This window comes from Lytechinus pictus, chromosome 11 (genome assembly GCF_037042905.1).
Source record: "Lytechinus pictus isolate F3 Inbred chromosome 11, Lp3.0, whole genome shotgun sequence".
NCBI classification, from domain to species: domain Eukaryota; kingdom Metazoa; phylum Echinodermata; class Echinoidea; order Temnopleuroida; family Toxopneustidae; genus Lytechinus; species Lytechinus pictus.
The window spans coordinates 31,431,303-31,456,316 of NC_087255.1; the positions used below are offsets into that span (position 1 = coordinate 31,431,303).

At 38.5% G+C, this 25,014-nt stretch overlaps 1 protein-coding gene across 3 annotated transcripts; it reads left to right on the top strand.

Annotated features, from left to right (window-relative positions):
• The first annotated feature begins 1,043 nt into the window (after positions 1-1,043).
• LOC129271180 (uncharacterized) lies at positions 1,044-24,809 on the top strand. 3 transcript variants are annotated; one of them, XM_064106346.1, is made up of 10 exons: positions 1,044-1,865; positions 5,103-5,189; positions 6,121-6,282; positions 8,096-8,338; positions 8,775-9,086; positions 12,036-12,173; positions 18,555-18,797; positions 20,049-20,357; positions 21,616-21,753; positions 22,902-24,809. In XM_064106346.1, the coding sequence occupies exons 2-10, from the start codon at positions 5,115-5,117 to the stop codon at positions 23,310-23,312; spliced, it is 2,031 nt and encodes a 676-aa protein (XP_063962416.1). In that variant the 5' UTR covers positions 1,044-1,865; positions 5,103-5,114; the 3' UTR covers positions 23,313-24,809. The 3 variants fall into 3 exon arrangements, with proteins under 3 accessions (XP_063962416.1, XP_063962415.1, XP_063962417.1); XM_064106345.1 differs by having other exon boundaries at positions 1,066-1,498; XM_064106347.1 differs by lacking the exon at positions 20,049-20,357 and having other exon boundaries at positions 1,241-1,498.
• The last annotated feature ends 205 nt before the right edge of the window (positions 24,810-25,014 follow it).

The window sequence follows — 25,014 nt, forward strand, 5'->3', positions numbered from 1 at the left end:
AAGAGCTTTTTTTTTTTTTTTTGCTTGTCAAATTTTTCGGCCGGTTTTGCCCCCCCCCCTGTGGAAAATCCTAGGTACGCCACTGGGCCTGGTTTTTAAGCGCGCTCCACGCACCCACTAGTGACTAAAATAATTTGCTAGTCCTCCCCCCATGGCCTTGACCCACGGTACGCCACTATGTATAGCGTCCTGATCTATGACAAAGAAAGTAATTTTAAAAATATGCCCTTTTTCTTAAAATCTTTTCTTGTGAAATCCCCCGTGCTATCACCCCCCTGCATGCATGGCCAGCCCCAGAGCCAGTCGCAGTGGCGTACCCAGGATTTTCCAAAGGGGGGGGGGGCAAATTCGTCCGCCAAAAAGTTTGACAAGCAAAAAAACAAAAAAAAAAGGTCATCAACCACAAATAAAGGATTTCGTACCACTTGTGGCTCGTCAGGGATCTGTTGTGACTCGTCAGGGGGGAGTGGGGCAGGGGTACGTCCCTTGCATGAGTTTTGACTCGTCACGCGGGGGGGGGGGGGCCCCTGCCCCCCCCCCCTTACGCTCGTGGCCCAGTCGGTGTCAGGATTTTGAGGACGGGGAGAGTATCGATCGCCATCGCTATTCACGCACCCCTCATTTTCTTCTTCACGTAAACAACAAGTGTATATCTTCTCTTATTTCTCCCCTTTCCCTCACCCCTCCCGATCCCCAATCGCCCTGATTATCAATAGAAAAAAAGGGGCGGCGCGGTCGCCCTACCCTCGCCCACGGGACTCGCCCCCTAGTGTCGTCGAGTCTGATCTGCTCCTTTGAAAAATCAAAATGCATAACCGCTGGATCTGCATGGATCCAGATGATTTTTTTTTTATTTGAGAACACAATCAGCAAACATGTGAAAAGGGACAATCAACGTTGAGGCAGCGTTTTGGTCCCGGTTTTTTTTTTTTTTTTTTTTTTTTTTGGGGGGGGGGGGGATTTTCGTTATCCCGCGCAATGGGGTCCGACCAAAGGGTCCGACCATAGAGATGTATACTAATTACGCGTTATTATATATCTCTATGGGTCCGACTAACACAATTAGTTCCACGATGATGTTAGTCTAGATTCTAGACGTCGGTGTACTTGTTATTTCCCCGTTATTTCTCTCCCCTTGCTTTATTCTCCCATGCGCGCCATCTCCAGTGATCTCGCTATCCCCTCTTTCACGCCCCTCACCATGAGGGTAGGAAATCGTGTGGCTGTTTTAATTTCGGGCATAGAGGTCGAGGATTGTGTTATTGATCAACTGAATTATAGAACAGTCTAGATCCTGCAGCCTGGCAAGCGCAACGCAAAGGACTACGATGATGTCCGATCTCTGGCTTCACGGGATTCGCACGTCTGGTCTAAATTCTAAAAAACTAAAAGCTAGCAAACGAAGACGAAAGGAAAGAAGCAATAGTTTGTTTTGTTCAAAATTTTCCACTCCTTCTCTCTTAGAAGAATTGCGTCGAAAAAAATTGAAACTTGAAAGGTAAATGTGTGGTCTTGCTAGTTTTGTTAAATCTTGAAAATCACTAACTGATATTCTTGCGAGTGGGACTACACTGTAATTATTCATCAACTAAGCGGCCGTGACTCTACGACCGAGCCTAGCCGAGCGCTAGCGATAACGCGACGTTAGGCGTGGGGAAGAGCATGCCGTTGACGTTATATGAGTTAACTTGCCAAACATCGGACACTGACTTGTTTTTATAGTCTCGTCTCTGCGATTGCATTTGTCTGGAAAGTATGGCACTTTCACAACATCATGAACATTGGAAGCAATTCTAATTTCACTTGTCAGACAGAGAAAGATTCAAAGAATATTAAAACAAGTAAAAGACAGTAACTGAGACTGAGTAAGTTACCGTAATTTAGGCCTAGGCCCTAGTTAATAATAATAATAATTGAGACAGCCGAGCTGAATATGGCTGAACTTCCTGAAGTGAAATTTTTGTTTTTCATAATTAAGTTCTTGTCAACTTCAGAAGTTGAAGGAGTTTTTCTTTTCTTTAATTTTTTACTTTTGACACCAAGGGGGGGGGGGGGGGGGGCAGTAGCCAGGTGGCTTCTAGAGAGTAAAAATCATTTACTAACGTAGGCTTACTCTCAGTCTCAATGAGTTTCCTATTGTTCTTCGCCAACGTTACAGACGCGTGCGTCGGGTATCGTTGGCGAAGAACAATAGGAAACAAGATTGCGGCGTAAACATCAGGCAAGTCTCTTCCGTCTTTTCACAATATTTTTGTCATTTTTTTGATGAATTCTTGTTCAAGAATAACAATGAGAGCGCAGAAATGTCGGAAATGAAGTTTTATCCCATGTACATGATTTAGGGCTAGATCTTTTAGAAGGAAAGTAGAAATCTTAATCTCTGGGGGTGAAAGTTTCAGGTTTTGTCTTCCTTCGTGTGGGTCAATGAGAACGAAGACCTGGCTTCATTGAGAGTAAGCCTACGTTAGTAAATGATTTTTACTCTCTAGAAGCCGCCTGGCTAGGGGGCAGGAAATCTGATAGCTCGATAGTTAAATGCAAAACGATGCCGAACTATATGGCAAGTTCCCCCAAGTCTGCACACGTGTATCTGCGCGATTCTAATAAAAGAAGATACGCAACAAACACAAACTTTACACATGCAACAACGTATAGACAGATATTCATTAAAAAATCAGACTCAAAATGTTGGAAAAATAATGAAGTTCAGGCATTTCATGTGACGACCTGAAAATGCAGCCTTTCTCATCAAAATATCTGAATCGTGTGCAAAGTGAATGAGTGCGCAGACATGGGGTGCCATTTTTTTTCCAATCTGAAAATGACTGCCTGAGGTTTTTTCCAAAAAAAATCTATATTTCAAATTTGTATGAGATATTTTGTACACTTATGAATAAGGAACATTATTAAAGGAAAGGCTTTGTGAAAAAAGAAATTCATGTTAAATCTTAACTCAAATCGTTAGGTGCGCAGGCTTGGGGACCACCATCATACTAGATCTAGTCCTATATTCATGAATTGAGCTGTGATTTCCGCGCGTGCGCATGCACATGCACAATAATTTGCGTTTGCAATGTTTTTGAAACGGCAGTGGATTAACATGTGTAAGGAAACTGATACTGGCTCTAAATCACCAATTTTGAGACTGATAAAAGCGTGGGAAAAAGTGAAACTTTGTGAAATGTTAGATGAGTTGTTATGAATTGTAAGGTCATTTTGTTGCACAAGTTTTTTTTTTCCCCATAAACTTCCACCTTTGAGGCCACTTCCATTGACGAGTGGATACCATGTGCGACCATGGGGTCCCGAAAAGCACCCTAAACACGTATTTACCATATTCTGAAAATGCACCCCTTAACGAGTATTGGCGTGTGAAACCCTACCCTTAACAAGTATTGGAAACAAAACGATACTTTTGGCAAGTATTCCCTGAAATGAACCCCTAAACAAGTACAGCGATTTTTTATTGTTATGTCACGGGTCCGTCCGTCGTCGGTTTACCTTTATTTGGTTTAGTACGGCCCCACCTGCACCTTCCACAGCTCGCGCAAATCGGACTCTAAACAAGTAGTGTTGGGGCAAAAAGGACATCCTTTATAAAACATTTTAATTTTGTTTTATAATCCCCGCAAATTTGACCCTAAACACGTAGCTTTCCTAGCGAAATAGATACCCTTTTTTCATTATTTTTGTGTTTTTGACACCCTTATCACGTTACGTACGTATCGTGCCCTATCATGAAAAAGACATCCTTTTTACGTGTTTTCTTGGTCGCGCATGGTATCCACTCGTCAATGTAAGTGGCCCCTCGGGCACGAACGTCTTGAGGTAGATCTAGGCCCGCATAGGCTGTGTAGCGAGAAAGATAAAAGAAGATTGATTTCCCTAGGAAATCCACCTTTATCACAATATTATTGGGGAAAACAATTTTAATACAAATCTTTAAATCTTAATAATTAATTATTCGAAATGCGTAGACTCCTAGAGAGGCTTAAAAAATATAAATCAACTCACATTTTTCTCATTCATCAAAAATCATTCATATGGTAACAAAGTCCAAGTATAAAAATGAAAGTGGAAATTTGAAGAGCTAAATAAAGCCAAATATCACCTTTTTTTTTTGGGGGGGGGGCTTTTCCATTGTATATAATAGGTCTAGTAACTTGGGCCTTGACAAAAAATATTGCTGTGATTTTGAAGAATGATATTTTCATTTGGTAGAATATTCTGTAAATGTTCAAATATGTTTAATGTTTATAAAATGGAAGAAGGAAAAAAACTTGAGGAAGGAATAAATTCACCATGCTTGTGTATTGCCAAAAGTGCATCTAAGTCCTATTATAAACATGGTCATAACTATAAACTTTATCAATTATAAGCTAGGCCCTACATTTTTTCTGATTGGAAGCTATCCAATCGAGAAATTAATATTTTGTATTTGTGAGCAAGGTTCATGGTTCACCACGTGTAATGTGAAGAAGGGAAAGGCAATACAGGCAGAAAAATTGAAATGGAAAGATGAGAAAGGATGAAAAGATCAAAATCTGCAACATCAGATAAGCTTTAACATTGTGATGATTGGAGATTTTCCAGGGGTCTTGAGCATTTCATGGACTAAATCGCCCCTAGCCCCTGTGTTATTTTTTCCCCTGAAATTATCTGACCTACAGTATTTCCATAAATGGCATTGTGAATTAAGTAGAGGTACGGTGACGTACGTCTTACATGTAACTGAATATTTTATATTAGATATGAGGATCGGGACCCCTGAACCAATATTTGTTTTTTAAAGAACAACTGTTCCTTTTTTGCCCATCATATTTTGGAATGCTCATGTATTCCCTGTATCAGATACATGTAGCACCTTGTGGGCGTATGATCCAAACATTCTTATGTAATAAAAATGACATTTGACATTTTTTTGTCTTTTATGAACATTAATTTTTTAATAGTTTTAAACTAATTGAAATTCTGAAAAGCCTAACAAAACCACTTATTATGATACCGAGTTGAAACACATGGTCTTATCTGTTTCATTCTTGTGTTTAACTTTAAATTTTGAAATTGTATTATTTTACAGTTTAATTTCTAATCTATTTCAGTACTTGCTCAGCATGGAGACATCCCAATCGCCCCCTAAGCGTTGCAGAACGTACTCCCAGGAGGACCTGAAGAAGGCTGCCAGAAAGGTGAAGAAGAAAAAGATGCCTTTGGCGGCTGCTGCAAGGAAATATAATATCCCTGAGAGATATTATATTTCCTTGCAAAAGTTTGATAATTACAGTTGTCGATTTTATTGTCTCTGCTTCGTCATCTGTTGGTTATTTGATGAAAATTCGTCACATTTAAATGTACTAACTACATTTTGTTCAATATTCTGAAATACGGGACAAATAGGTGTCCCGGTAAGGGTTTGTCGGGACGCAGGGACAAAGGAGCAAAATACGGGACGATCCCTTGAAATACGGGACGTCTGGTCACCCTTGGTTCATCATGTGTGATATGAAGACGGGAAAGGAAAATTGAAATGGAAAGACGAGAATGGATGAAAAGATCAACATCTGCAACTTCTGTAAGCTTAGTAACATTGTGATGATTTGAGATTTTCCAGGGGTCTTGAGCATTTCATGGACTAAATTGCCCCTAGCCCCTGGGTTATTTTTTCCCCTGAAATTATCTGACCTACAGTATTTCCATAAATGGCATTGTGAATTAGGTAGAGGTAGGGTGAAGTACAATGTACGACTTACATGTAACTGAATATTTTATATGAGGATCGGGACCCCTGAACCAATACTTGTTTTTAAAGAACAATTGTTCCTTTTTTGCCCATCATATTTTGGAATGCTCATGTATTCCCTGTGTCAGATACATGTATGCACCTTTTGGGCGAATGATCCAAACTTTCTTATGTAATGAAAATGACATTTGACATTTTTTGTCTTTTATGAATATTAATTTTTTTAATAGTTTTAAACCAATTGAAATTCTGAAAAGCCTAACAAAACCACTTATTACGATACCGAGTTGAAACACATGGTCTTATCTGTTTCAATATTGTGTTTAAATTTAAGTTTTGAAATTGTATTATTTCATAGTTTAATTTCTAATTTATTTCAGTACTTGCTCAGCATGGAGATATCCCAGTCGCCCCCTAAGCGTTGCAGAACGTACTCCCAGGAGGACCTGAAGAAGGCTGCCAAAAAGGTGAAGAAGAAAAAGATGCCTTTGGCGGCTGCTGCAAGGAAATATAATATCCCTGAGAGAACCCTTCGTGACAAGGTAGACTAGCTTAAACCTGATAAAATCAGGAAATATTGATCAGTGATTTTAAACAGACTACAGTCCGACCTATCTTATGCGGATCTTTCTATTATCTGGATGGACACTTGCCGATTTTTTTTTTCAATCTGGTACGTGGGGAAATGATATTTCAATCTAAATTCCTATGCTAACTCACTTTGATTGCATACATTTTCCAATATAGTCTACCTACAACCACATTATTTTTTATAAAAATATCTTACCCAAATTACCAAAAGTAAGAAAGGATAATTTTCCAGTAAATCAGGGCACAGTGCAACCATTTTATCATATTCTCCTTTTTTGTGGAATAAACAACACATCTCGCTAACTAGGCTCGTGTTTGAGCCTTCAGTCAGTATAACAATGCCCGCTGCGATGATCCAATTTTCTAACTTAGTTTCATGGAGTCATTCTCTTTCGAGGTATACTCGATATATTCCTCAATCATTTCAGCAGGTAAATTATCCAAGAGTTTTTGGCAACCAATTCGATAAAAAAAAAAAAAAACGCCTATAATTTGCACTGACACTGAATTAACTACTGTCTGTCTACACCCACTACAATAGATTACGTGTAGCTACCAATGGTGAGGCACCTGCCTGTATTTAATATTTGGTCTCCCAGATCCGGATAAATCGCTCATCCGGATTGGTGCTGGTCCCAACATGTCTGGATAAGAGAGGATGGACTATAGGACTATGTTCTTTGAAAGTTTCAATCGTGAGAGAATAGATGGATACATTAGATAGTAGTACCGTTTTGCTTTGGAATCTTTAAGAGGTTGCTGTGAAAGGACCCAGTTCGTTGCTTTGAACATTCTCGCTATCTTTGTAAGCCTTGGTAGTTGCTACCTACCCTAAAAGTTCTATGGGCATAGACCCGTGGGGGGGGGGGGGCATTTATATAAATTGATGAGTGGATACCATGCATGACCAAAAAAACACGTAAAAAGGATGCCTTTTTCAAGATAGGGCACGTTACGTATAGGGGTGTCAAAATTATTTCGCTAGGAAAGCTACGTGTTTAGGGTCAAATTTGTGAGGGTATAAAAAAAGACTAAATTTTTATAAAAGATGTACTTGTTGCCCCAACAGTTAGTCAAGGTGTTTATTAGAGTCCGATTTGCGCAAGGTGTGGAGGTGGGGGCCGTACCCTAAACCCATTGATGTAGGTAAAGGTAAAACCGACGTTCTTGACATATTACAAGTAAAATATCACTGTACTTGTGTAGGGGTTCAATTCAGGGAATACTTGTCAAGGGTATCATTTTTTTCCAATACTTGTTAAGGGTAGGGTTTCACACGCCAATAGTCTACTTGTTAAGGGGTGCATTTTCAGGATCCTACTTGTTTAGGGTGCTTTTCGAGACCCCATAGGTCACGCATGGTATCCACTCGTCAATGAAAGTGCCCCCCCCCCCCCCCCCCCCCCCCGGCATAGACTCCTACCTGAACCACCAAGACCGCCCTGGCTGACAAAAGTGAAATACTTGGGGGGGGGATTTCATAAAGCGTTTTGTAATTTATTAAATGCTCAATTTCATGTACAATGTTACGTGCAACTGGTGACCCTTTCATGTGCTGAATATCCCTATGTAGCTGACTTGGCATCTAAGAACATGTTTCAGTCATTTGTAGCGTCATGCATAATATTTTGCGATCAATTTTATGAAACATCATCCTGCAGGGGCATTTGATTATGTCTTTGGACTCACTGCATGACTTATATCTCTATGATACACATATGATTAATTATTTCATAATATTGCAATTTCATAATATTGCAATAGGTTTCTGGACGATATTTCAAGAAAGGTATCAAGAAGGACACCAACAAGGACACATCGTCACCATCCACCAACCAACACGTTAAAGAAGAAGGTGATGAGAAACCCCAAACTGTCAAAAAGCGCAGTGTAGGCTATTCACAGGAAGATATTGAGGAAGCTGTGAGATTGGTCAAGAAGGAAGAGATGACTTTAAGTGCGGCTGCGAAGAAATTTAATATTCCCAGAACCACACTTGATAACAAGGTAACCCGGAATTATGAAGTATTAAAGGCCAACTCAACCTCATCAAAATATGAAAATGATTGAAGAGAGAAAAATAAAACAAGCACAACATTGAAAAATTCATTAAATTTGGATGTATGGTATTATGTATGACATTTCGAAAGTTTCACTTAATTCACAAAACCTCCTCGTCGGTATGCAAATGGGGCATTCAGTATTATCCATGGCTATAGCTTTGGATCATAATGGTAATTAAGATACTGACAGTGATGGTAAAGATAACAATGATAATCGTAATTTGTATTTTTATAAAGAATTGATATAATTTCAAGACGGAATAACATGTTGCAACTAAAGAACAATGTAATGATTTTTACCAATTCCTTTTTTACCAATTCCTTACCAATCTTACTATGATTGATATTATATTTTGCTTGTATTGCCATTATTATTGCAGGTTTTTGGACGTACTGCTGCTACGTGTAACCTCGGGAGGGCCTCTTTCCTTACAGCTGCCGAAGAAGCCCAGCTTTCAAATTGGGCTCTGCAGATGTCTGACAAGGAAACGCCGTCACCACCACCCATCAACCGAAACGATAAAGAAGAAAACTCTATAGCAGTTGTTGAGAAAAAGTTGATGAGAAAGCACTGTGTACGCTATTCTCAGGAAGATATGGAGTTAGCTGTCAGAACGGTCACAAAGAGAGAGATGACTCTAAGGGCGGCTGCAAAGAAATTTAACGTTCCCAAAAGCACACTTCATGACAAGGTAACCTGGGCCCCATCTTACAAAGAATTACGATTGATCTGATCAATCGTAACTATGGACGGCCAGTAACGTCAACATCTATTATGCATGTTTATTAAAAATATTTTTTAGCTATGATGTACATTCATTGTTTTTTTTCTTAAAAATTCACTGCGCTTTTCTTTGCATACAGAGGACATTGTGCAAGTTTTTCGTAGGAAAAAATTATGGCACCGATGGATTTCCATAGAGTTATGATTGATCGGCTCAAAAATTCAACAAGCATAACACTGAAAAATTCATCAAAATCGGATGTAAAATAAGAAAGTTATGACATTTTAAAGTTTCGCTTCATTTCACAAAACAGTTATATGCACATCTCGGTCAGTATGCAAATGAGGGAACTAATGACATCACTCACTCACTATTTCTTTTGTATTTTATTTTATGAAATATGAAATATTTTGATTTTCTCGTCATTGTCATCATGTCATGTGAAATGAAGTTTCATTCCTCCCTGAACACGTGGAATTCCATTATTTAACATTTTGTGGTTCAGGCAAGGAGGTCCTAATCGTCAAATTCGTAAAAATTAAAATAGTGTATAATTCAAACAATAAAAAACAAAAGAAATAGTGAGTGAGTGACATCATCGACTCTCTCATTTGGATGTAACTGGCTCGTTCACATAACTATTTTGTTAAAAATAAGCAAAACTTTGAAATGTCATAACTTTCTTATTTTACATCCAATTTTGATGAAATTTTCAGCATTGTGCTTGTCTGATATTTCTCTATTGATTCAAATCAACATTTTTCTGAGGTGGACTTGACCTTTAAGGTTGCAGGTTCGATTTTGCTTTAAAGGCCTAGTCAATCTAAAAAAAGTGGACTCTATTGATATGGACAAAATCGAATGAAGCACAATGCTGGATGTTTCTTCAAAATTTGTATGTAAGGTATTAGAAGGTTAATGTCATTCAAGTTTTACTTAATTCAGAAGTACTTATCCTGTTTATTATTGCAAATGAGGGAACTGATGATATCACCCACTCACTATTACATAACAATAAGAGAGGCCTAGAGGTCAACTAAAATGGCATTCATCATTATCCATGGCTATTGCTTTTGATCATACTGGTAATGGTAATGATAATAATAAGGATAGAGGTAGCAATGAATCCTAATATACATGATGATAATTTGGATTGTTAAAGGTTTGCTGGGGAAGTCTCACTATATTGTAAATACTTTTTTTAAATATTGTAAATATTTATGGTGTTCAACCCAGTATAAAAGATGGGATTGATCGATCTGTTTGATAAGTCATAATTTTTTTTTTACTGGGTTGAAAGTCATAAGTATCTACAATATAATAAAAGTTTCCCAGTAAGCCGTTAACATTCCATTTCATTGTCCATGGCAAACTAATACATGTGAATGCATGTCAGATTAAATCAGGGGAACTGAGGGCGTTTTTCTTATTTCATCATGACTGTGCCATGGATCAGTGATGGCCTGATGGTACAGTCGTTGACCGGCAATCAGACGAGAGATTCAAATTCTCCTGGTTCCTAGATTTTTTTGACTTATCAAATAGATCGATCATTGTGATCTTATTTACTGGGTTGAAACTTGAAAGCCACAAGTATTTACAATATAAGGATGATAAATTGGTGATGGTTTGTAGCTGGTATAGACAACTGCAGAAACTGCGAAAGTTGGTTACATGTAGGGTATACACTGTCTGGAAAGTCCTAGAAAGGAGTGGATAGATTCTTCTCTCCTCTACAACTCCGCTCACTGACTCAAGCCAGCCTTATCTCATCTCTCTAGCTCATGCCATCCCCTTCTCAAATACTCAAGCCTCTTTTTGTCTCTCCTACTCAAGCCAATCTTCTCTCGTCCATCCAAGTACTCAAGTTTTATCTTTAGAAACTACTCAAGCTTCTCAAGTCTTTTTGGTTTGCAATCCTTTTAACGATGACACTTGATTCTGAAAGATACTCTACTTTCTAACCTCCACTCTCGTGCCTATCCATAACTTCCTCTGTCCACTTTTTGTCTCGTTCACCAGAGGTGAAGGCGAGACTTAGGGATCCAAATGTCGTCTGTCCGTCGTTCGTCCGTCCGTCACAAACCTAATGACACATAACTCCACAACCATAAGTCGCTTTTCAACCAAACTTGGATGGTAGATGGACTTGTGGGACCTGCATGTTAGCCTGCAGTCGGAGATCACATGGTAAGGTCAAAGGTCATTTTCAGGTCAACGTTAAAGTTTACATGCAAGACTCTCTTATTACACCTAACTCCGCAACCATACGTCGCTTTTCAACCAAACTTGGATGGTAGATGGAATTGTGGGACCTGCATGTTAGCCTGCAGTCGGAGGTCACATGGTAAGGTCAAAGGTCATTTTTAGGTCAACGTTAAAGTTTACATGCAAGACTATCTTATTACACCTAACTCCGCAACCGTAAGTCGCTTTTCAACCAAACTTTGATGGTAGATGGACTTGGGGGACCTGCATGTTATGCTGCAGTCAGAGGTCACATGATAAGGTCAAAGGTCATTTTCAGGTCAACGTTTAAGTTTACATGCAAGACTCTCTTGTGGCACCTAACTCCGCAACCGTAAGTCACTTTTCAACCAAACTTGGATGGTAGATGGACTTGGGGGACCTGCATGTTATGCTGCAGTCGGAGGTCACATGGTAAGGTCAAAGGTCATTTTCAGGTAAACATTAAAGTTTACATGCAAGGCTCTTATGACAAGTGTTACTCCATCCCAGTCATTTCACAATGAAGTTTTGATATTGTCCTGTTGCGTGCCCTCGCAAATCACAATATTTCTGGTTATTGTCATAAGTGGGCTAAACACAAAATCGCTTTTGCCTTGTCTTTATTTTTAAGAGTCCTTTCTCGGATTTTCCACATGGTGTACCATATGATTTCCATTATTATTGCAGGTTTTGGGACGTACTCCTGTTAAGTGTAACACCGGGAGGGCCTCCTTCCTTACAGCTGCAGAAGAAGCCCTGCTTTCAAATTGGGTTCTGCAGAAGTCCCACATCAGTCAAAGTCCAGCCAAGAAGGACATTATTCAGGTAAGGCCTTGTTTTCCCTTCAAGATATCAATATATAACGTCATGAGTTTTTCCTCATTATTACTCTAGAAGACGGTTTGAAACATGGTGGGATTTTTTTGTTGTTGCTTTGGACGGCACAGGCGTGTCATGCCGGTGTTCAATCCAAGGCAGTCTCAGACATGACAGATACAGAGACATAGACAATGATTCCCAAGGTGATTGCATACGTTTTCCAATATAGTCTACCAGACCTGTCAACCAGTACGACTTTCGAATTAAAATACGGGCATACGATTTTTCTGTATTTTAATACGATTTTTCAAGTTAAAAAATATATGTTTTTTACATTTCCAAAAATTTTTTGCGATTTTGGCATTCCATACTATAAAGCGATTTCGAAGCTCAGTGGCACTGGCTGAGATCGGCACTTCCGCAAACTGACATGCTAAACACCCCACAGTCCCTGACGCCGTAAATAAACGATCTGCCGCCATTTTGTGTCATATAAAAACACACGGCTGCTGTAATTGTTCCAACATTATGATGTGTAGGCCTATACGGCGATGTATTATGGGGTAGCAAGATGGCGGATAATAGTGATCGAGATGAGCACAATATCCATTCAATTAGATTAGACTTCGGTGGTTGAACGGGCGAAGGGTGAGTGCTGGTGCCCGGTGGCCTAGCGCTAGCAAGCGCGGAGAGCGCTGGCCTGGCGCTTCGTGTTTACGTTGTTCGAGGTTCGTGTGTGTGTGGTGCATTTCATTGCCGCAGTGTTTGCTCGAACTCTCAATATTTTCATCCCGGATAATGGATTCAAACCAAAGAAAAGGGAGAGTAACAGAGACGATTCTCGCTCTTGGCCATCTAAAAGGTGGAGAATGAGTAGCGGTGATAAGTTAGTTTGTCAAAATGCAAATTCCCGGACTAGCGGATTAGGCAAGGGGATGTACCTGCTAGTGCCAGGCCGGCCGCGGCCTGTCCTGATGATCGCACTGGGCTGCTGCTTTGCACTGGCTCCGCGGCTGTGTTCTGCATAATGGAGTCTAGCGTAAGCTAAGGCAGTACTTGATTGACTCTTCAGAATATCTGAACAATTTTCACAGATCTTAAGTTTTTGAAATGTCATAACTTTGAATGTAAAAAAAGTTAGTTCTATATTGGTTCATGAAACTTGGACATTAGAGTAATCAATTATAATTTTGCACGAGTTTCAGGCCATCTGATTAAGGTCAATGAACTTAGTATTTTTATTGTATGATATTATTATTAGTTTTTTATTGACGTGTGGAAAAAAATGACAAAACATGCAGGAAATGGCCCTATTTCCAGCTTTAGGTCCCTACTGTGGGAGGGGAGGACCCCCCCCCCCCCCGTTGCGCATTCCGCACATTTTTTTAAATAAAATACAGTTTTTTGGGGGGAAATACAGTTTTTGTTATCACAGAATACAATTTTTCATTCCCAGAGGTTGACAGGTCTGGTCTGCCTACAACCACATCATTTTTAATGAAAATATTTTACCCAAATTACCAAAAGTTAGACAGGATAATTTTCCAGTAAATCAGTGCACAGTGCAACCATTTTATCATGTTCTCTTTTTTTTGTGGAAAAAACAACACATCTCGCTAACTAGGCTTGTCTTGCATTACGGACAGCGCCATCTATCATGTTTGAGCCTTCAGTCAGTATAACAATGGCTGACTTTGCAAAGCTGCGATGAATCATGATCCAATTTTAAAACTTAGTTTCATTGGGTCATTCTCTTTCTTTTGAGGTATGCTCGATATATTCCTGTCATTTTAGCAGGTAAATTATCCAAGAGTTTTGGCAACCAATCGATTTCATGTTCATTAAATAAAAACGCCCATAATTTGCACTGACAATGCAGTGAATACTGTTTGTCTACATCCACTACAATAGATTACGTGTAGCTACAATAATAATAATAATAATAATACTTTTCTTATATAGCGCATAATAAACTGAAAGTTTCTCTACGCGCTTTACAATTGGGGAGGCACCTGCGTATATTTAATATTTAGTCTCCCAGATCCGGATAAATCTGTCATCTGAATTGGTGCTGGTCCCAACATGTCTGGATAAGAGAGGATGGACTGTATGTTCTTTGAAAGTTTCAATTGTGAGAGAAAAGATGGAAAGATTAGATAGTAGTATCATTTTGCTTTGGAATCTTTAAGAGGTTACTGTGAAAGGACCAAGTTTGTTGCTTTTAACATTCTCGCTATTGTTTGTAAGCCTTGGCAGTTGCTACCCACCTTAAAAGTTTTATTGGCATAGACCCGGGGGGGGGGGGGGGGGGGGGAAGAGACTTATAGCAAAAAAACACATAAAAAAGGATGTATTTTTCAAGATAGGGCACTTTAAGTCACTAGTAATAAGGGTGTCAAAAACCCTCAAATAATGAAAAAGGATATCTGTTTCTCTAGGAAAGCTACCTGTACAGGGTCAAATTTGCGAGGGTATAAAAAAAGAGTCATGCATAATATTTTGCAATCAATTTTATGAAACATCACCCCTCGGAGGCATTTGATTATATCTGTGGACTAGGGCTGTTATCGATAACGTTGTTATCGCTAGTCCTGTCGATAATCACTTGTTTTTTGCCACTTAGCGATATCGATAACCTTTCATTCGTCATCAATATTACCCGCTATTATGTAGGGACACAGTGATTTTCTGCGATTTCACGGAATTTACGGAAACGGCCCTTTGAAATTGGCTTTTCAAACAGAAAATCACTGAAAACGTACTTTTCCCCAAACTGCACAGAACAGCAACAGAAATTACTCCAAAATCTCAACAAAATACGAATACAAAATACAGGCAGCTAGCACACAGCCATGTGTTGCTGCTCTCTACGTTCAAAGATGTACAGCACGATATCAAAATGGCGGATAGGCGAAAGACGTTGACTGCTCAGAACGATGTCCAAAAAGCCAAAAATTTTCAATTATTTATTTATTTATTTCATTTCCAGGCAAGAAAACATGACACCAATAGAAATACTACAAAAGAAATGTAAAATTGAGCACCAGCCAATGCCTGGGGATCACCTAAAAGAATAGAAAATTCTGTCGAGAGGTTCTCCACATTGGCTGGTGTCTACATGGAATAACACAAAATAGCAATAAATTCAAACATGTAATTACAATACTTCTATATGAATTAACCTTCATCGTAATATGAATGGAAAAAAAACAAGGTTATCAAATTCATACTTCAAGAAAAAAATGTAGATTGGGTCAAATCAGAAATTAGTAATTTATCAAATTAGAGACAGAGATGGTAGGTCAATTTATTGAATTTTGAGAGTCTGAAATGAATTGTTGTATATGACATCTGTCACGGTTATGTGCAGGTTTACTAAAAAAAAAAAAAAAAAAAAAAAACAGCAAAGTAAACGACTTCTTAGATTATCAACTGAATTTAAGCTACCACTTAAAGAAAGTAAATAAATTTATGTGTAACAGAAAAAATTAAACAATATGAAGAATGGGAAAGTATGGCAAAGCATTAGAAAATCAAATAATCAATCATAAATGAAACACACATTCAAAGCATTGGTCTGATGTGACAAGAACTAAGTTGAGAGCTTTACACGAAAAGGGTAATTAATTAATTATATGAAGGTGTAATAGAATTTCAGTTGATTGAAATACATGTATGGCAAATTATTAGAAAACCAAATAATTGATCAAAGTACAAACAAGAGTGTGACATATTAAATGTAAAAAAAAAAATGTTTAAAAATATCTAAGACATGCTAGGAAGACTTTAGAAGGGATCACAATTTTGATACTGCGTGAGACTACAAATTAAAAATGGTTCTAGCTTTATTAGGGTATGGGTGCTAACAAATTAAAATGCTTCTACGAGGGGAGGTAATTCAAAGAGGAAATTTCGTAACACATTGAGGAAGGGGACAACGTTGGTTCCTACACACAAGTCTTTGTCTGCCTCTGATAGATGCTCCCAGAATCTGGGAAAAACATGGAAACAAGTAAATCTTAAACAATTTGATTGTGCAAGTTGATGATTGAAGACGAGCGTGTGAGTTCGTCTATGGCTTGGGATTGGTAACAGAGAAGTAGGCATGTCATAATGTCTATGCAGGCACTTTATTACAAAAGACATTGACAGGTAAACGAGTCTATTATAGAGAGGGGGTATGTTTAGGAGGGATAGGCGTTCCGTGTAAGATAAGGAATTGGCAACTTCGTACGGGAAACAAAATCTAGTGAAACGCCTTTGCACACTTTCAATGGCTCTGATATGGTTGTTCTGATGGGGGAGCCATGTTGGAATACCATACTCAATCACAGGTCTGCATAATGAGCAGAATAGTTTTGTGAGAACTGTGGCATTTCTAGATTTCACTGTACGGCGAATAAAACCACAAAGTATGGAACATCTGTGAACAACATGTTGAATGTGGTCTTTCCAACTCAGATCTCGTGCGAGTTTGAGTCCAAGATATCTATAGGACTCAACTTTGTCTAACTGCTTTTCTCCAAGGAAGTAAACAGTGGTCACTGGTTTACGGGACCTAGTTATATGCATAACTTTACATTTGGATGAATTCAGGACCATGTCATTGTTAATGCACCATAAAAGTATGTTGTTCAGGTCTGTTTGCAACAATTTAGAGTCATCGGGGGTATAGATTTCCCGATACAAGACCGTGTCATCTGCATATTGGGGGAGGGGGGAGGAGACAGTGTTCGGTAATTCAGCAGTAAAGTAATTAAATAGGATCGGTCCTATAACGGAGCCTTGTGGTACACCGGAGAGAACTGTTATCCACTCCGATTTTATCCCTTCAAACAATACACACTGTTGCCGATCTGAGAGGAAAGAACGTATCCAACAAAGCAATTTTCCACAAATTCCATAGTTATGCAACTTTTGGACTAGTTTGAAATGGTTAACCTTGTCGAAAGCTTTGGACCAGTCCAAAAAAATTGCATCAATTCTATGGGCTTTAGACTGGTCCAAAGCCTTTGCCCAATTAGTATGGAGGGTAACAGCTTGTGTTGAGGATGAGCGCTTTGGGAGGAAACCATGCTGGGAATCAGGAATAATCTTGTAAGTTTGTGAGTGATTTAGAAGCTTGGCCACAATAAGCCGTTCAAGTATCTTACATGGAACAGAGCAAAGTGAAATTGGTCGATAGTTTTAGATCTTCTTACGGTCACCACTCTTGTGGAGCGGAGTCATATAAGCTTGCTTCCATGACCTGGGTACACATCCAAGCTTCAGGCTTAAATTAAAAACTTTTGTAAGGATTGGAGTGATAGCAGTATCACCAATTTTAAGAAAGTTGGGGGAAATGCCATCAGGGCCAGGGGGCTTATTAACTTTCAATTGTACTATTTCTTTAAAAACATCACACTCGTCTATTTCAAAATCTTTCAAAGGAGTCATTCCAAAGTGGGACGTACAAGAATCGTAATCATCATTCCACGTTTCTAACTGTGGCGTGGAGAAGTTTCCTACGAAATGATTATTGAAAGCCTGTGCAATCATTGAAATAGATTCAACCGAATCATTATTGTATGTGAAGCATGACACATGAGATTTCTTTCTTTGAGCATTTACAAATGACCCAGAATCTTTTAGGATCACGAGCCGAATTCAAAGCTAGAGATTGCAAATAGTCATTATAGGATAGTTTAGTAAGTCTAATAATATCCTTGTTCAGTTTTTGAAACTTCTCCCACAATGTGCTATTGTGTTTGTTAGAAATGGCTTTGCGGTATGCACGTTTCTTTTTTTGGGAGAGATGGACGATATCTGCGGTGATCCATGGCTTGCGTCGCCGACCTTTTGCTTGGGCAGAGGGAACAACATCTTTGACGGCCGCATGCAATAGCATAGTAAAGTTATCCCAAGTGGTGTCTATATCATTTTCATCGATAAACAAATCCTAGGGAATCGATTGAATTGACCTTTGAAAATCATGTTTGTCTGCCTTGTGAAATTGCCAAAACGAGCGAGGGAGTGATTTTGTTACGGCTTAATTAAACTTCATCCAACCCTAAAATAATGCTAATAACGGAAAGGTGAGGATGTATTTATGCGAAATATGTTTGTTTAAAGATAATCATTTACATCTGATGAACACAGATTTTAAATCGTTCATGGTACAGTGGCAGATAAAAGTTTTGACCAATGCGTGTATGTGAGTATAATGCATAAAAAATGCATATTGATTATGTTTTTTTGTCGATAGTTATCGATATCGGCAAGATATTTTTAGCATGATATCGACAGAATTTTCTCAATGATGAAAGCCCTACTGTGGACACACTGCATGACTTGTATCTCTATGATACACATATGATTAATTATTTCATCATTACATGATTGCAATAGGTTTCTGGATGTTATTCCAAGGAAGGCATCAAGAAGGACACAGACAAGGACACACTGTCACCATCCACCAACCAAAACGTTAAAGAAGAAGGTGATGAGAAACCACAAAGGGTCAAAAAGCGCTGTGTAGCCTATTCACAGGAAGATATTGAGGAAGCTGTCAGATTGGTCAAGCAGAAAGAGATGGCATTAAGGGCGGCTGCGAAGAAATTTAACATTCCCAGAAGCACACTTCATGACAAGGTAGTGTGGAATTGTTAAGTATTAAAGGCCAAGTCAACTAGGCCCGTTTTGAAAGTCCATTTTTGATGCACGTGTACACGGCGTGTTTTTCGGTCGTGTACATGTGTACACGTTGTAAACACTGTGAGAGTGAGTTATGTTTTCAAGTCGACACGGACCCGCATCAACATGTCAATGTAATAAAAAGGGGTCTATATAGCCTAAGTCGCAATTTTAAAGCTTACCTGAGAAGTTAGAAGTATCAATCCACAAAAATTGGTGCAATTAATAAGTTTACTCAGCTTAGCAGCGCATTAAATTAGTAAAGAATGCAAAAGAAAATCAGTGCAGGGCCCTAGCTAGCGCCGACGTTCGTTGGATGCGCATTTTGTATACTGTACCGTACGTGCATGCACAGATCGCTGCAGAATTAAGTGAACTGAAGTTATCGATTGATTTTCATTATTTTATTGCCAATTTGAGGAGCGTTTGATCATAGGCTTGTAGCACATGTGTACGAGCGTATAACACGTAAGTTGTAGCAATGATTGCTGTCGCAATTGTTGATTCTCAAATTGGCTCTGAGTGTGATTGAGCAACGCTTTCGAGACCGGAGCAGACCCATTTCGTGGTACAAAAACTTGAGTCTCCAGAATAAATGTGGATTAAATCGGCGATTTTGGAAGTAAACTCACTCTTGGTTAATTGAAATATATTGACATATTAGTGATTAAAACATGTGCAGTGTCTGAGAACTAAGATTTAATGTGAGGCTGTGAGCTTGTTCACTGACTTTACAGTCCCATGCAAGCTTTATGCAGATGCTACCGTGTACACGGTGATGGAATTTAGTACACGTGCACTGACTTGACCGTGCGTGTACACGTGTACCCGAAACGGGCCTAAAGTCAACCTCATCAAAATATGGAAATGATTAAAGAGAGAAAAATAAAACGAGCACAATATTGACAAATTCATCAAATGTGGATGTAAGGTATAAGAATGTATGACATTTCAAGTTTCAAAAAAAAAAAATATCCTCGTCGGTATGCAAATGGGGCATTTAGTATTATCCATGGCTATTGCTTTGGATCGTAATGGTAATTAAAATAGTGACAGTGAAGCTATAGGTAATATGATAATCGTAACTCGTATTTATATCTTTCACGATTCTTTATGAAAATTCATATTACGATCATATTATGATTTTACCAATTCCTATCGTACTACAATTGATATTATCTTTTGCTTTGATTGCCATTATTATTGCAGGTTTTGGGACGTACTGCTGTTAAGTGTAAACTCGGGAGGGCCTCCTTCGTTATAGCTACAGAAGAAGCCCAGCTTTCAAATTGGGCTCTGCAGATGTCCGACAAGGACACGCCGTCACCACCACCCATCAACCCAAACGATAAAGAAGAAAACCCAATAGCAGTTGATGAAAAAAGGGTCAAGAAGCGCCGTGTAGGCTATTCACAGGAAGATATGGAGTTAGCTGTCAGAATGGTCAAGAAGAAAGAGATGACTTTAAGGGCGGCTGCGAAGAAATTTAATGTTCCCAGAAGTACACTTCATGACAAGGTAACCTGGAATTGTTAAGTATTAAAGGGGGAGTGAAATGACCAACACTTAGCAGATGTGAGTACTTCAGGATTTGTGGTGGCGCTCTTTAAGGCTGCAGGTTCGTTTCTGCTTGAAAGGCCTAGTCAGCTTAAAAAAAAGTGGACACTATTGATCAGAGAAAAATTAAATGAAGCACAATGCCGAATGTTTCTTCAAAATTTGGGTGTAAGGTATTAGAAGGTTATGTCATTCAAGTTTACTTAACTCACAAATACTGCACATATCCTGTTTATTATGCAAATGAGGGAAATGATGATATCACCCGCTCGCTATTTTTGCATAAAGGGCACACAACGATAAGAGAGGCCTAGAGATCAACTAAAATGGCATTCATTATAATCCCTGGCTATTACTTGTGATTATACTGGTAATGGTAATGATAGTTAAGATAAAGGTAGCAACTATGATAATTTGGAATGTTAAAGGCTTGCTGGGGAAGTTTCATTATATTGTAAATACTTATGGTGTTCAACCCAGTAAAAAAGATTGCATTGATCGATCTATTTGACAAGTCAAAAAAAATTGTCCATGGCAGATTAAGATAAGAATGCATGTCAAATAAAATCAGGGGAACTGAGGGCTTTGTTCTTATGGCCTAGTGGTAAAGTTGCTGACCGGCAATCAGATGAGAGGTTCAAATCCTGCTGGATCCTATATTTTTTCTGAATAGATCGATCAATGCGATCTTATTTACTGGGTTGATATAGTATTTACAATATAATGATGATAATTTGTTTGAAGGTTTGTAGCTGGTAAATACAACTGCGGTAGTGGTTTACATGTATGGTACACTCTCTGGAAAGTCCTAGAAAGGAGTGGATAGATTCTTCTCTCCTTCTCTACAACTCCACTCACTGACTCAAGCCAGCCTTATATCTCATCTCTCCAAATCTTGCCATCCTCTTCTCAAATACTCAAGCCTCTTTTTGTCTCTCCTACTCAAGCCAATCTTCTCTCATCCATCCAAGTACTAAAGCCTCTCATCTCTAGAAACTACTCAAGCTTCTCAAGTCTTTCTGGTTTGCAATCCTTTTAAGGATGACACTTGGTTCTGAAAGATACTCTACTTTCTAACCTCCACTCTCTTGCCTATCCATTTAACTTCCTCTATCCACTTTTCTTTATTTTAAGAGTCCTTTCTTGGAGTTTCCACATAGTGTACCATAAACCACTTCCACTATGATTGATTTTGCTTGTATTTCCATTATTATTGCAGGTTTTTGGACGTACTGCTGTTAAGTGTAAGTTCGGGAGGGCATCCTTCCTTACAGCTGCAGAAGAAGCCCTGCTTTCAAATTGGGTTCTGCAGATGTCCCGCGTCAGTCAATGTCCATCCAAGAAGGACATTATTCAGGTAAGGCCTTGTTTTCCCTTCAAGATATCAATATATAATGTCGTGAGTTTTTCCTCCTTATTACTCTTGAAGATGGTTTGAAGCATGGTGGAATTTTTTGTTGTTGTTTGGACGGTACAGGAGTGTCATGCTTGTGTTCGGTCCAAGGCAGTCTCAGACATGACAGATACAGAGACATAGACAATGATTCCCAAGATGAAACATAGACAGAGACACTTGTGTCCAGAATAAGCCAATTCTGAGATGAGATACAATTAATTCAAAGAAAAACTTTCAAGAGAAATGTCTGAAGACACCCAACAGATTGTAGTACAGTGAGATTAATTTATCAAAATTGGCTCTTTTTCAGTGTCATGCTGAGACATGAGACATTTCCCTTCGACACAGAGACTGATACCAAGGCAGCATCAGAGACCAGACAAGACACAAAACACACAGTTGCCTTGTAAAGACATGTCTACAGATCAAGACACCCAACACTATGTCACAAAATAAATATTCAGAGTACTGTGTGTTGCCTATTGTAATTCTTGTCTAAAATAAGCAATTATGTAACATTTGTTAATGATAGCTCAGATGAAAAACAAAATGCATATCTAGCCAAACCTAGGGGTCAAGGGTTGGGAATGATTTTGCGAGGTAAAAAGGGATATTTAAAAAAAATGTGATGACATGTAGCCATTGTCTAGCTGCAAATGCAATATCACTGGCAGTAACTTTGTCCAGGATTAAAAATAAAGCAATTTTCAGCTATTGTATTCGTTATTGCAAACCGTTAGGTCAGACTGGAATCACCTGAAATTTACAGACGAATCAGTCACGTGATAAAGAAATATTTAGAATAGCATACCACCTTACATCAAGAATCGTGGTAGGCATATGTTGTTCTTCATGTGACACACATTGCTACTTCTGCCCACACCCATGTGTTGCCTTAGGCACTATGTTCAGCAGACCTCAATCATTATATTTCTTTTTTAGACAGTTGATTATACACTAAGAAAAAATATATGTGCTGTCATTCTCAAAACATTTCAGGGAGAAAGTCAAGCAATATAAATTCATCTCTGTACCACAATAAAGTACACAAGTCTTCTTTGTAGAAAAGTTTACTGATATATTCTCTATGTTTGTAAAATTTGTTTCAGGTGGTAAAGAGGATTCTTGACGACGATGGCCGTGAGACTCCTTTCAAGAACAATCAGCCAGGCGAAAAATGGTTTAATCTTTTCCTGAAGAGGCATCCAGAGCTTGCTCCTGGGACTCCTATATTAAAGTCTAAAGTGCCAAACCCTAACTTTGTTTCTCCAGCATTGCACAAACACTTAACAGTGCCTCTTGCCTCGGACAGCCCTTGCCTCAAGAGGGAGAACACTGATGAAATCTCGAGTGATGTCAGATTAAAGACCCGCAGAGTGAAAAAGTCCAAGCAGACAGAAGTAGAAGAGAAGAAGAAAGGAAAGAGTGGAACCAACATAGCAAAGATTGTTACCATTGTTGTAAAGGGCAATAAAAAGCCTGAAGTTCATGTGAGATATGATGAAGATTTGGACCTGTGAGAACTCTTATTATTCTAGTTAGAACTCGAAAAATTATTTTAATATTAATGGAGAAAATTGACCAAGACCACATAACACAAAGCTTAGCAATGATTGTAGGAACAATTTTTTTATTGATTGCAGTGATCACATAATGCAATAATCAATTTTGAAAATCCAGCATATGTTAACAACCTAGTGAACAATCAATCCCTTTTCTTTATGTCAGGGTTCCCAGTCATGGAAAAATTTTGAAAAGTCATGGAATTGCATTTACCTCTTGGCTATGGCAGCTTTCCAGTTTGCCGTGTCTCGCAACTCTCACTCTGTGATCATACTCTGCTATTATAATTAGTGTTCATGAATATCAATTTTCCCAGTTTTGTGACATCCCAAATTCTACAGAACTCCTGGGACGTCACAGGAAGTCATGGAAAAGTCATGGAATTCTGTTTTTAAATTTCTGTGGAAACCCTGTTACGTATAGTATCCCAAGTTTAGATAGATATTTGGATCCCATAATTACCTTCAGATGGCCCATTTCTGGTTTTAAGGTGGCAGTTTATTTTCTTAAAGAATTAGGGCTTGTATTCATAAATAAATGTGAACATTTATGGAAGTATGAAGATTGTGGTATGATTTGTCTTTTTGGTTACTACCATGACAACAGAGTTCAGTAGCCAATCAAAATCAAGGATTTTTTGTGGTAGTAATCATTATGACAAAGTGACCATATGGTAACTTAAGTCTAAATCGAAAGGTCCCCTGTTCAATTGCTGTAGGTTATAACTTGTAGGTCATATAATGTTGTGTATATGAATTCAGTGTTCCGAGTTACTTTGATCATAGTCTGGTTATTTTTAGCTCATCCGGCCGGAAGGGCCAGATGAGCTTATGCCGTGGCGTCCGTCGTCTGTCAACAATTTCAAAATGCTTCTTCATCATTTCAAGTCCGATTTCAGTTCTGTTTGCTTGATATGATAGCACTAGGTGGGGGATTCAAAATTTCTACACAGAATTTTGAAATTCATTAAATATGCTAACTTATGCATATTTTTCAAAACTCACAAAAAACGCTTCGTATTTGTTGACTGATATAAATTTTTTTGTTCCATCTGAGAGCTTCATGAGGTTCACCAAGGTTCTGCTCAGAATTCAGAATTTTTTACTAGAGAATATTTATGCCAATTTATTGAAATCTATTCATAAATCACCAAAAAAAATGCTTCTTCTCTGTCATTTCTTCATCAATTTTAATTGTTTCCTCAATTTATGTCACTGATATAATTCGCTAGTGTCAACTGGGCTGAAATTAAAAATTGTGTTAAATTTCGGTGCAGATGCCAGATGAGCTCCACATAATTAATGTGCTAGTTATTAACTGGAACCATGTCAAATTGGACTTGGTACTGGCATTGACCTACATGTACATGTATAAGAGATGGTGTTTATTAGCAAGTCTCCCTATATTTGAATGATGGTTATCACCTTCTGTTATTAAACCTAAGATTATCTTAAGTTCTGATTGCTATTTTGATTACCAGTACTGAAAAACATAAAAATATCTGTATTTTTTATTTTTATTAATTCAACGCTGAGCAGGACAAGAGCAAATATCAAAACTCACAGAAGTTTGAACAGTTTCTAAGCTTGAACCACACCACATAGTAATTTGTGTTGCTATTATCAAGCAGCAGCAGTTCAGTACCACTGTACTAGCTGG

Excerpts from the sequence above, each read along its gene's own strand:
- LOC129271180 (XM_064106346.1), top strand. The coding sequence starts at position 5,115 with ATGGAGACATCCCAATCGCCCCCTAAGCGTTGCAGAACGTACTCCCAG. Across the intron at positions 5,190-6,120 it reads TGAAGAAGGCTGCCAGAAAG|TACTTGCTCAGCATGGAGAT; the intron begins GTGAAGAAGAAA and ends AATTTATTTCAG. Across the intron at positions 18,798-20,048 it reads GAAGCACACTTCATGACAAG|GTTTTGGGACGTACTGCTGT; the intron begins GTAGTGTGGAAT and ends TTATTATTGCAG.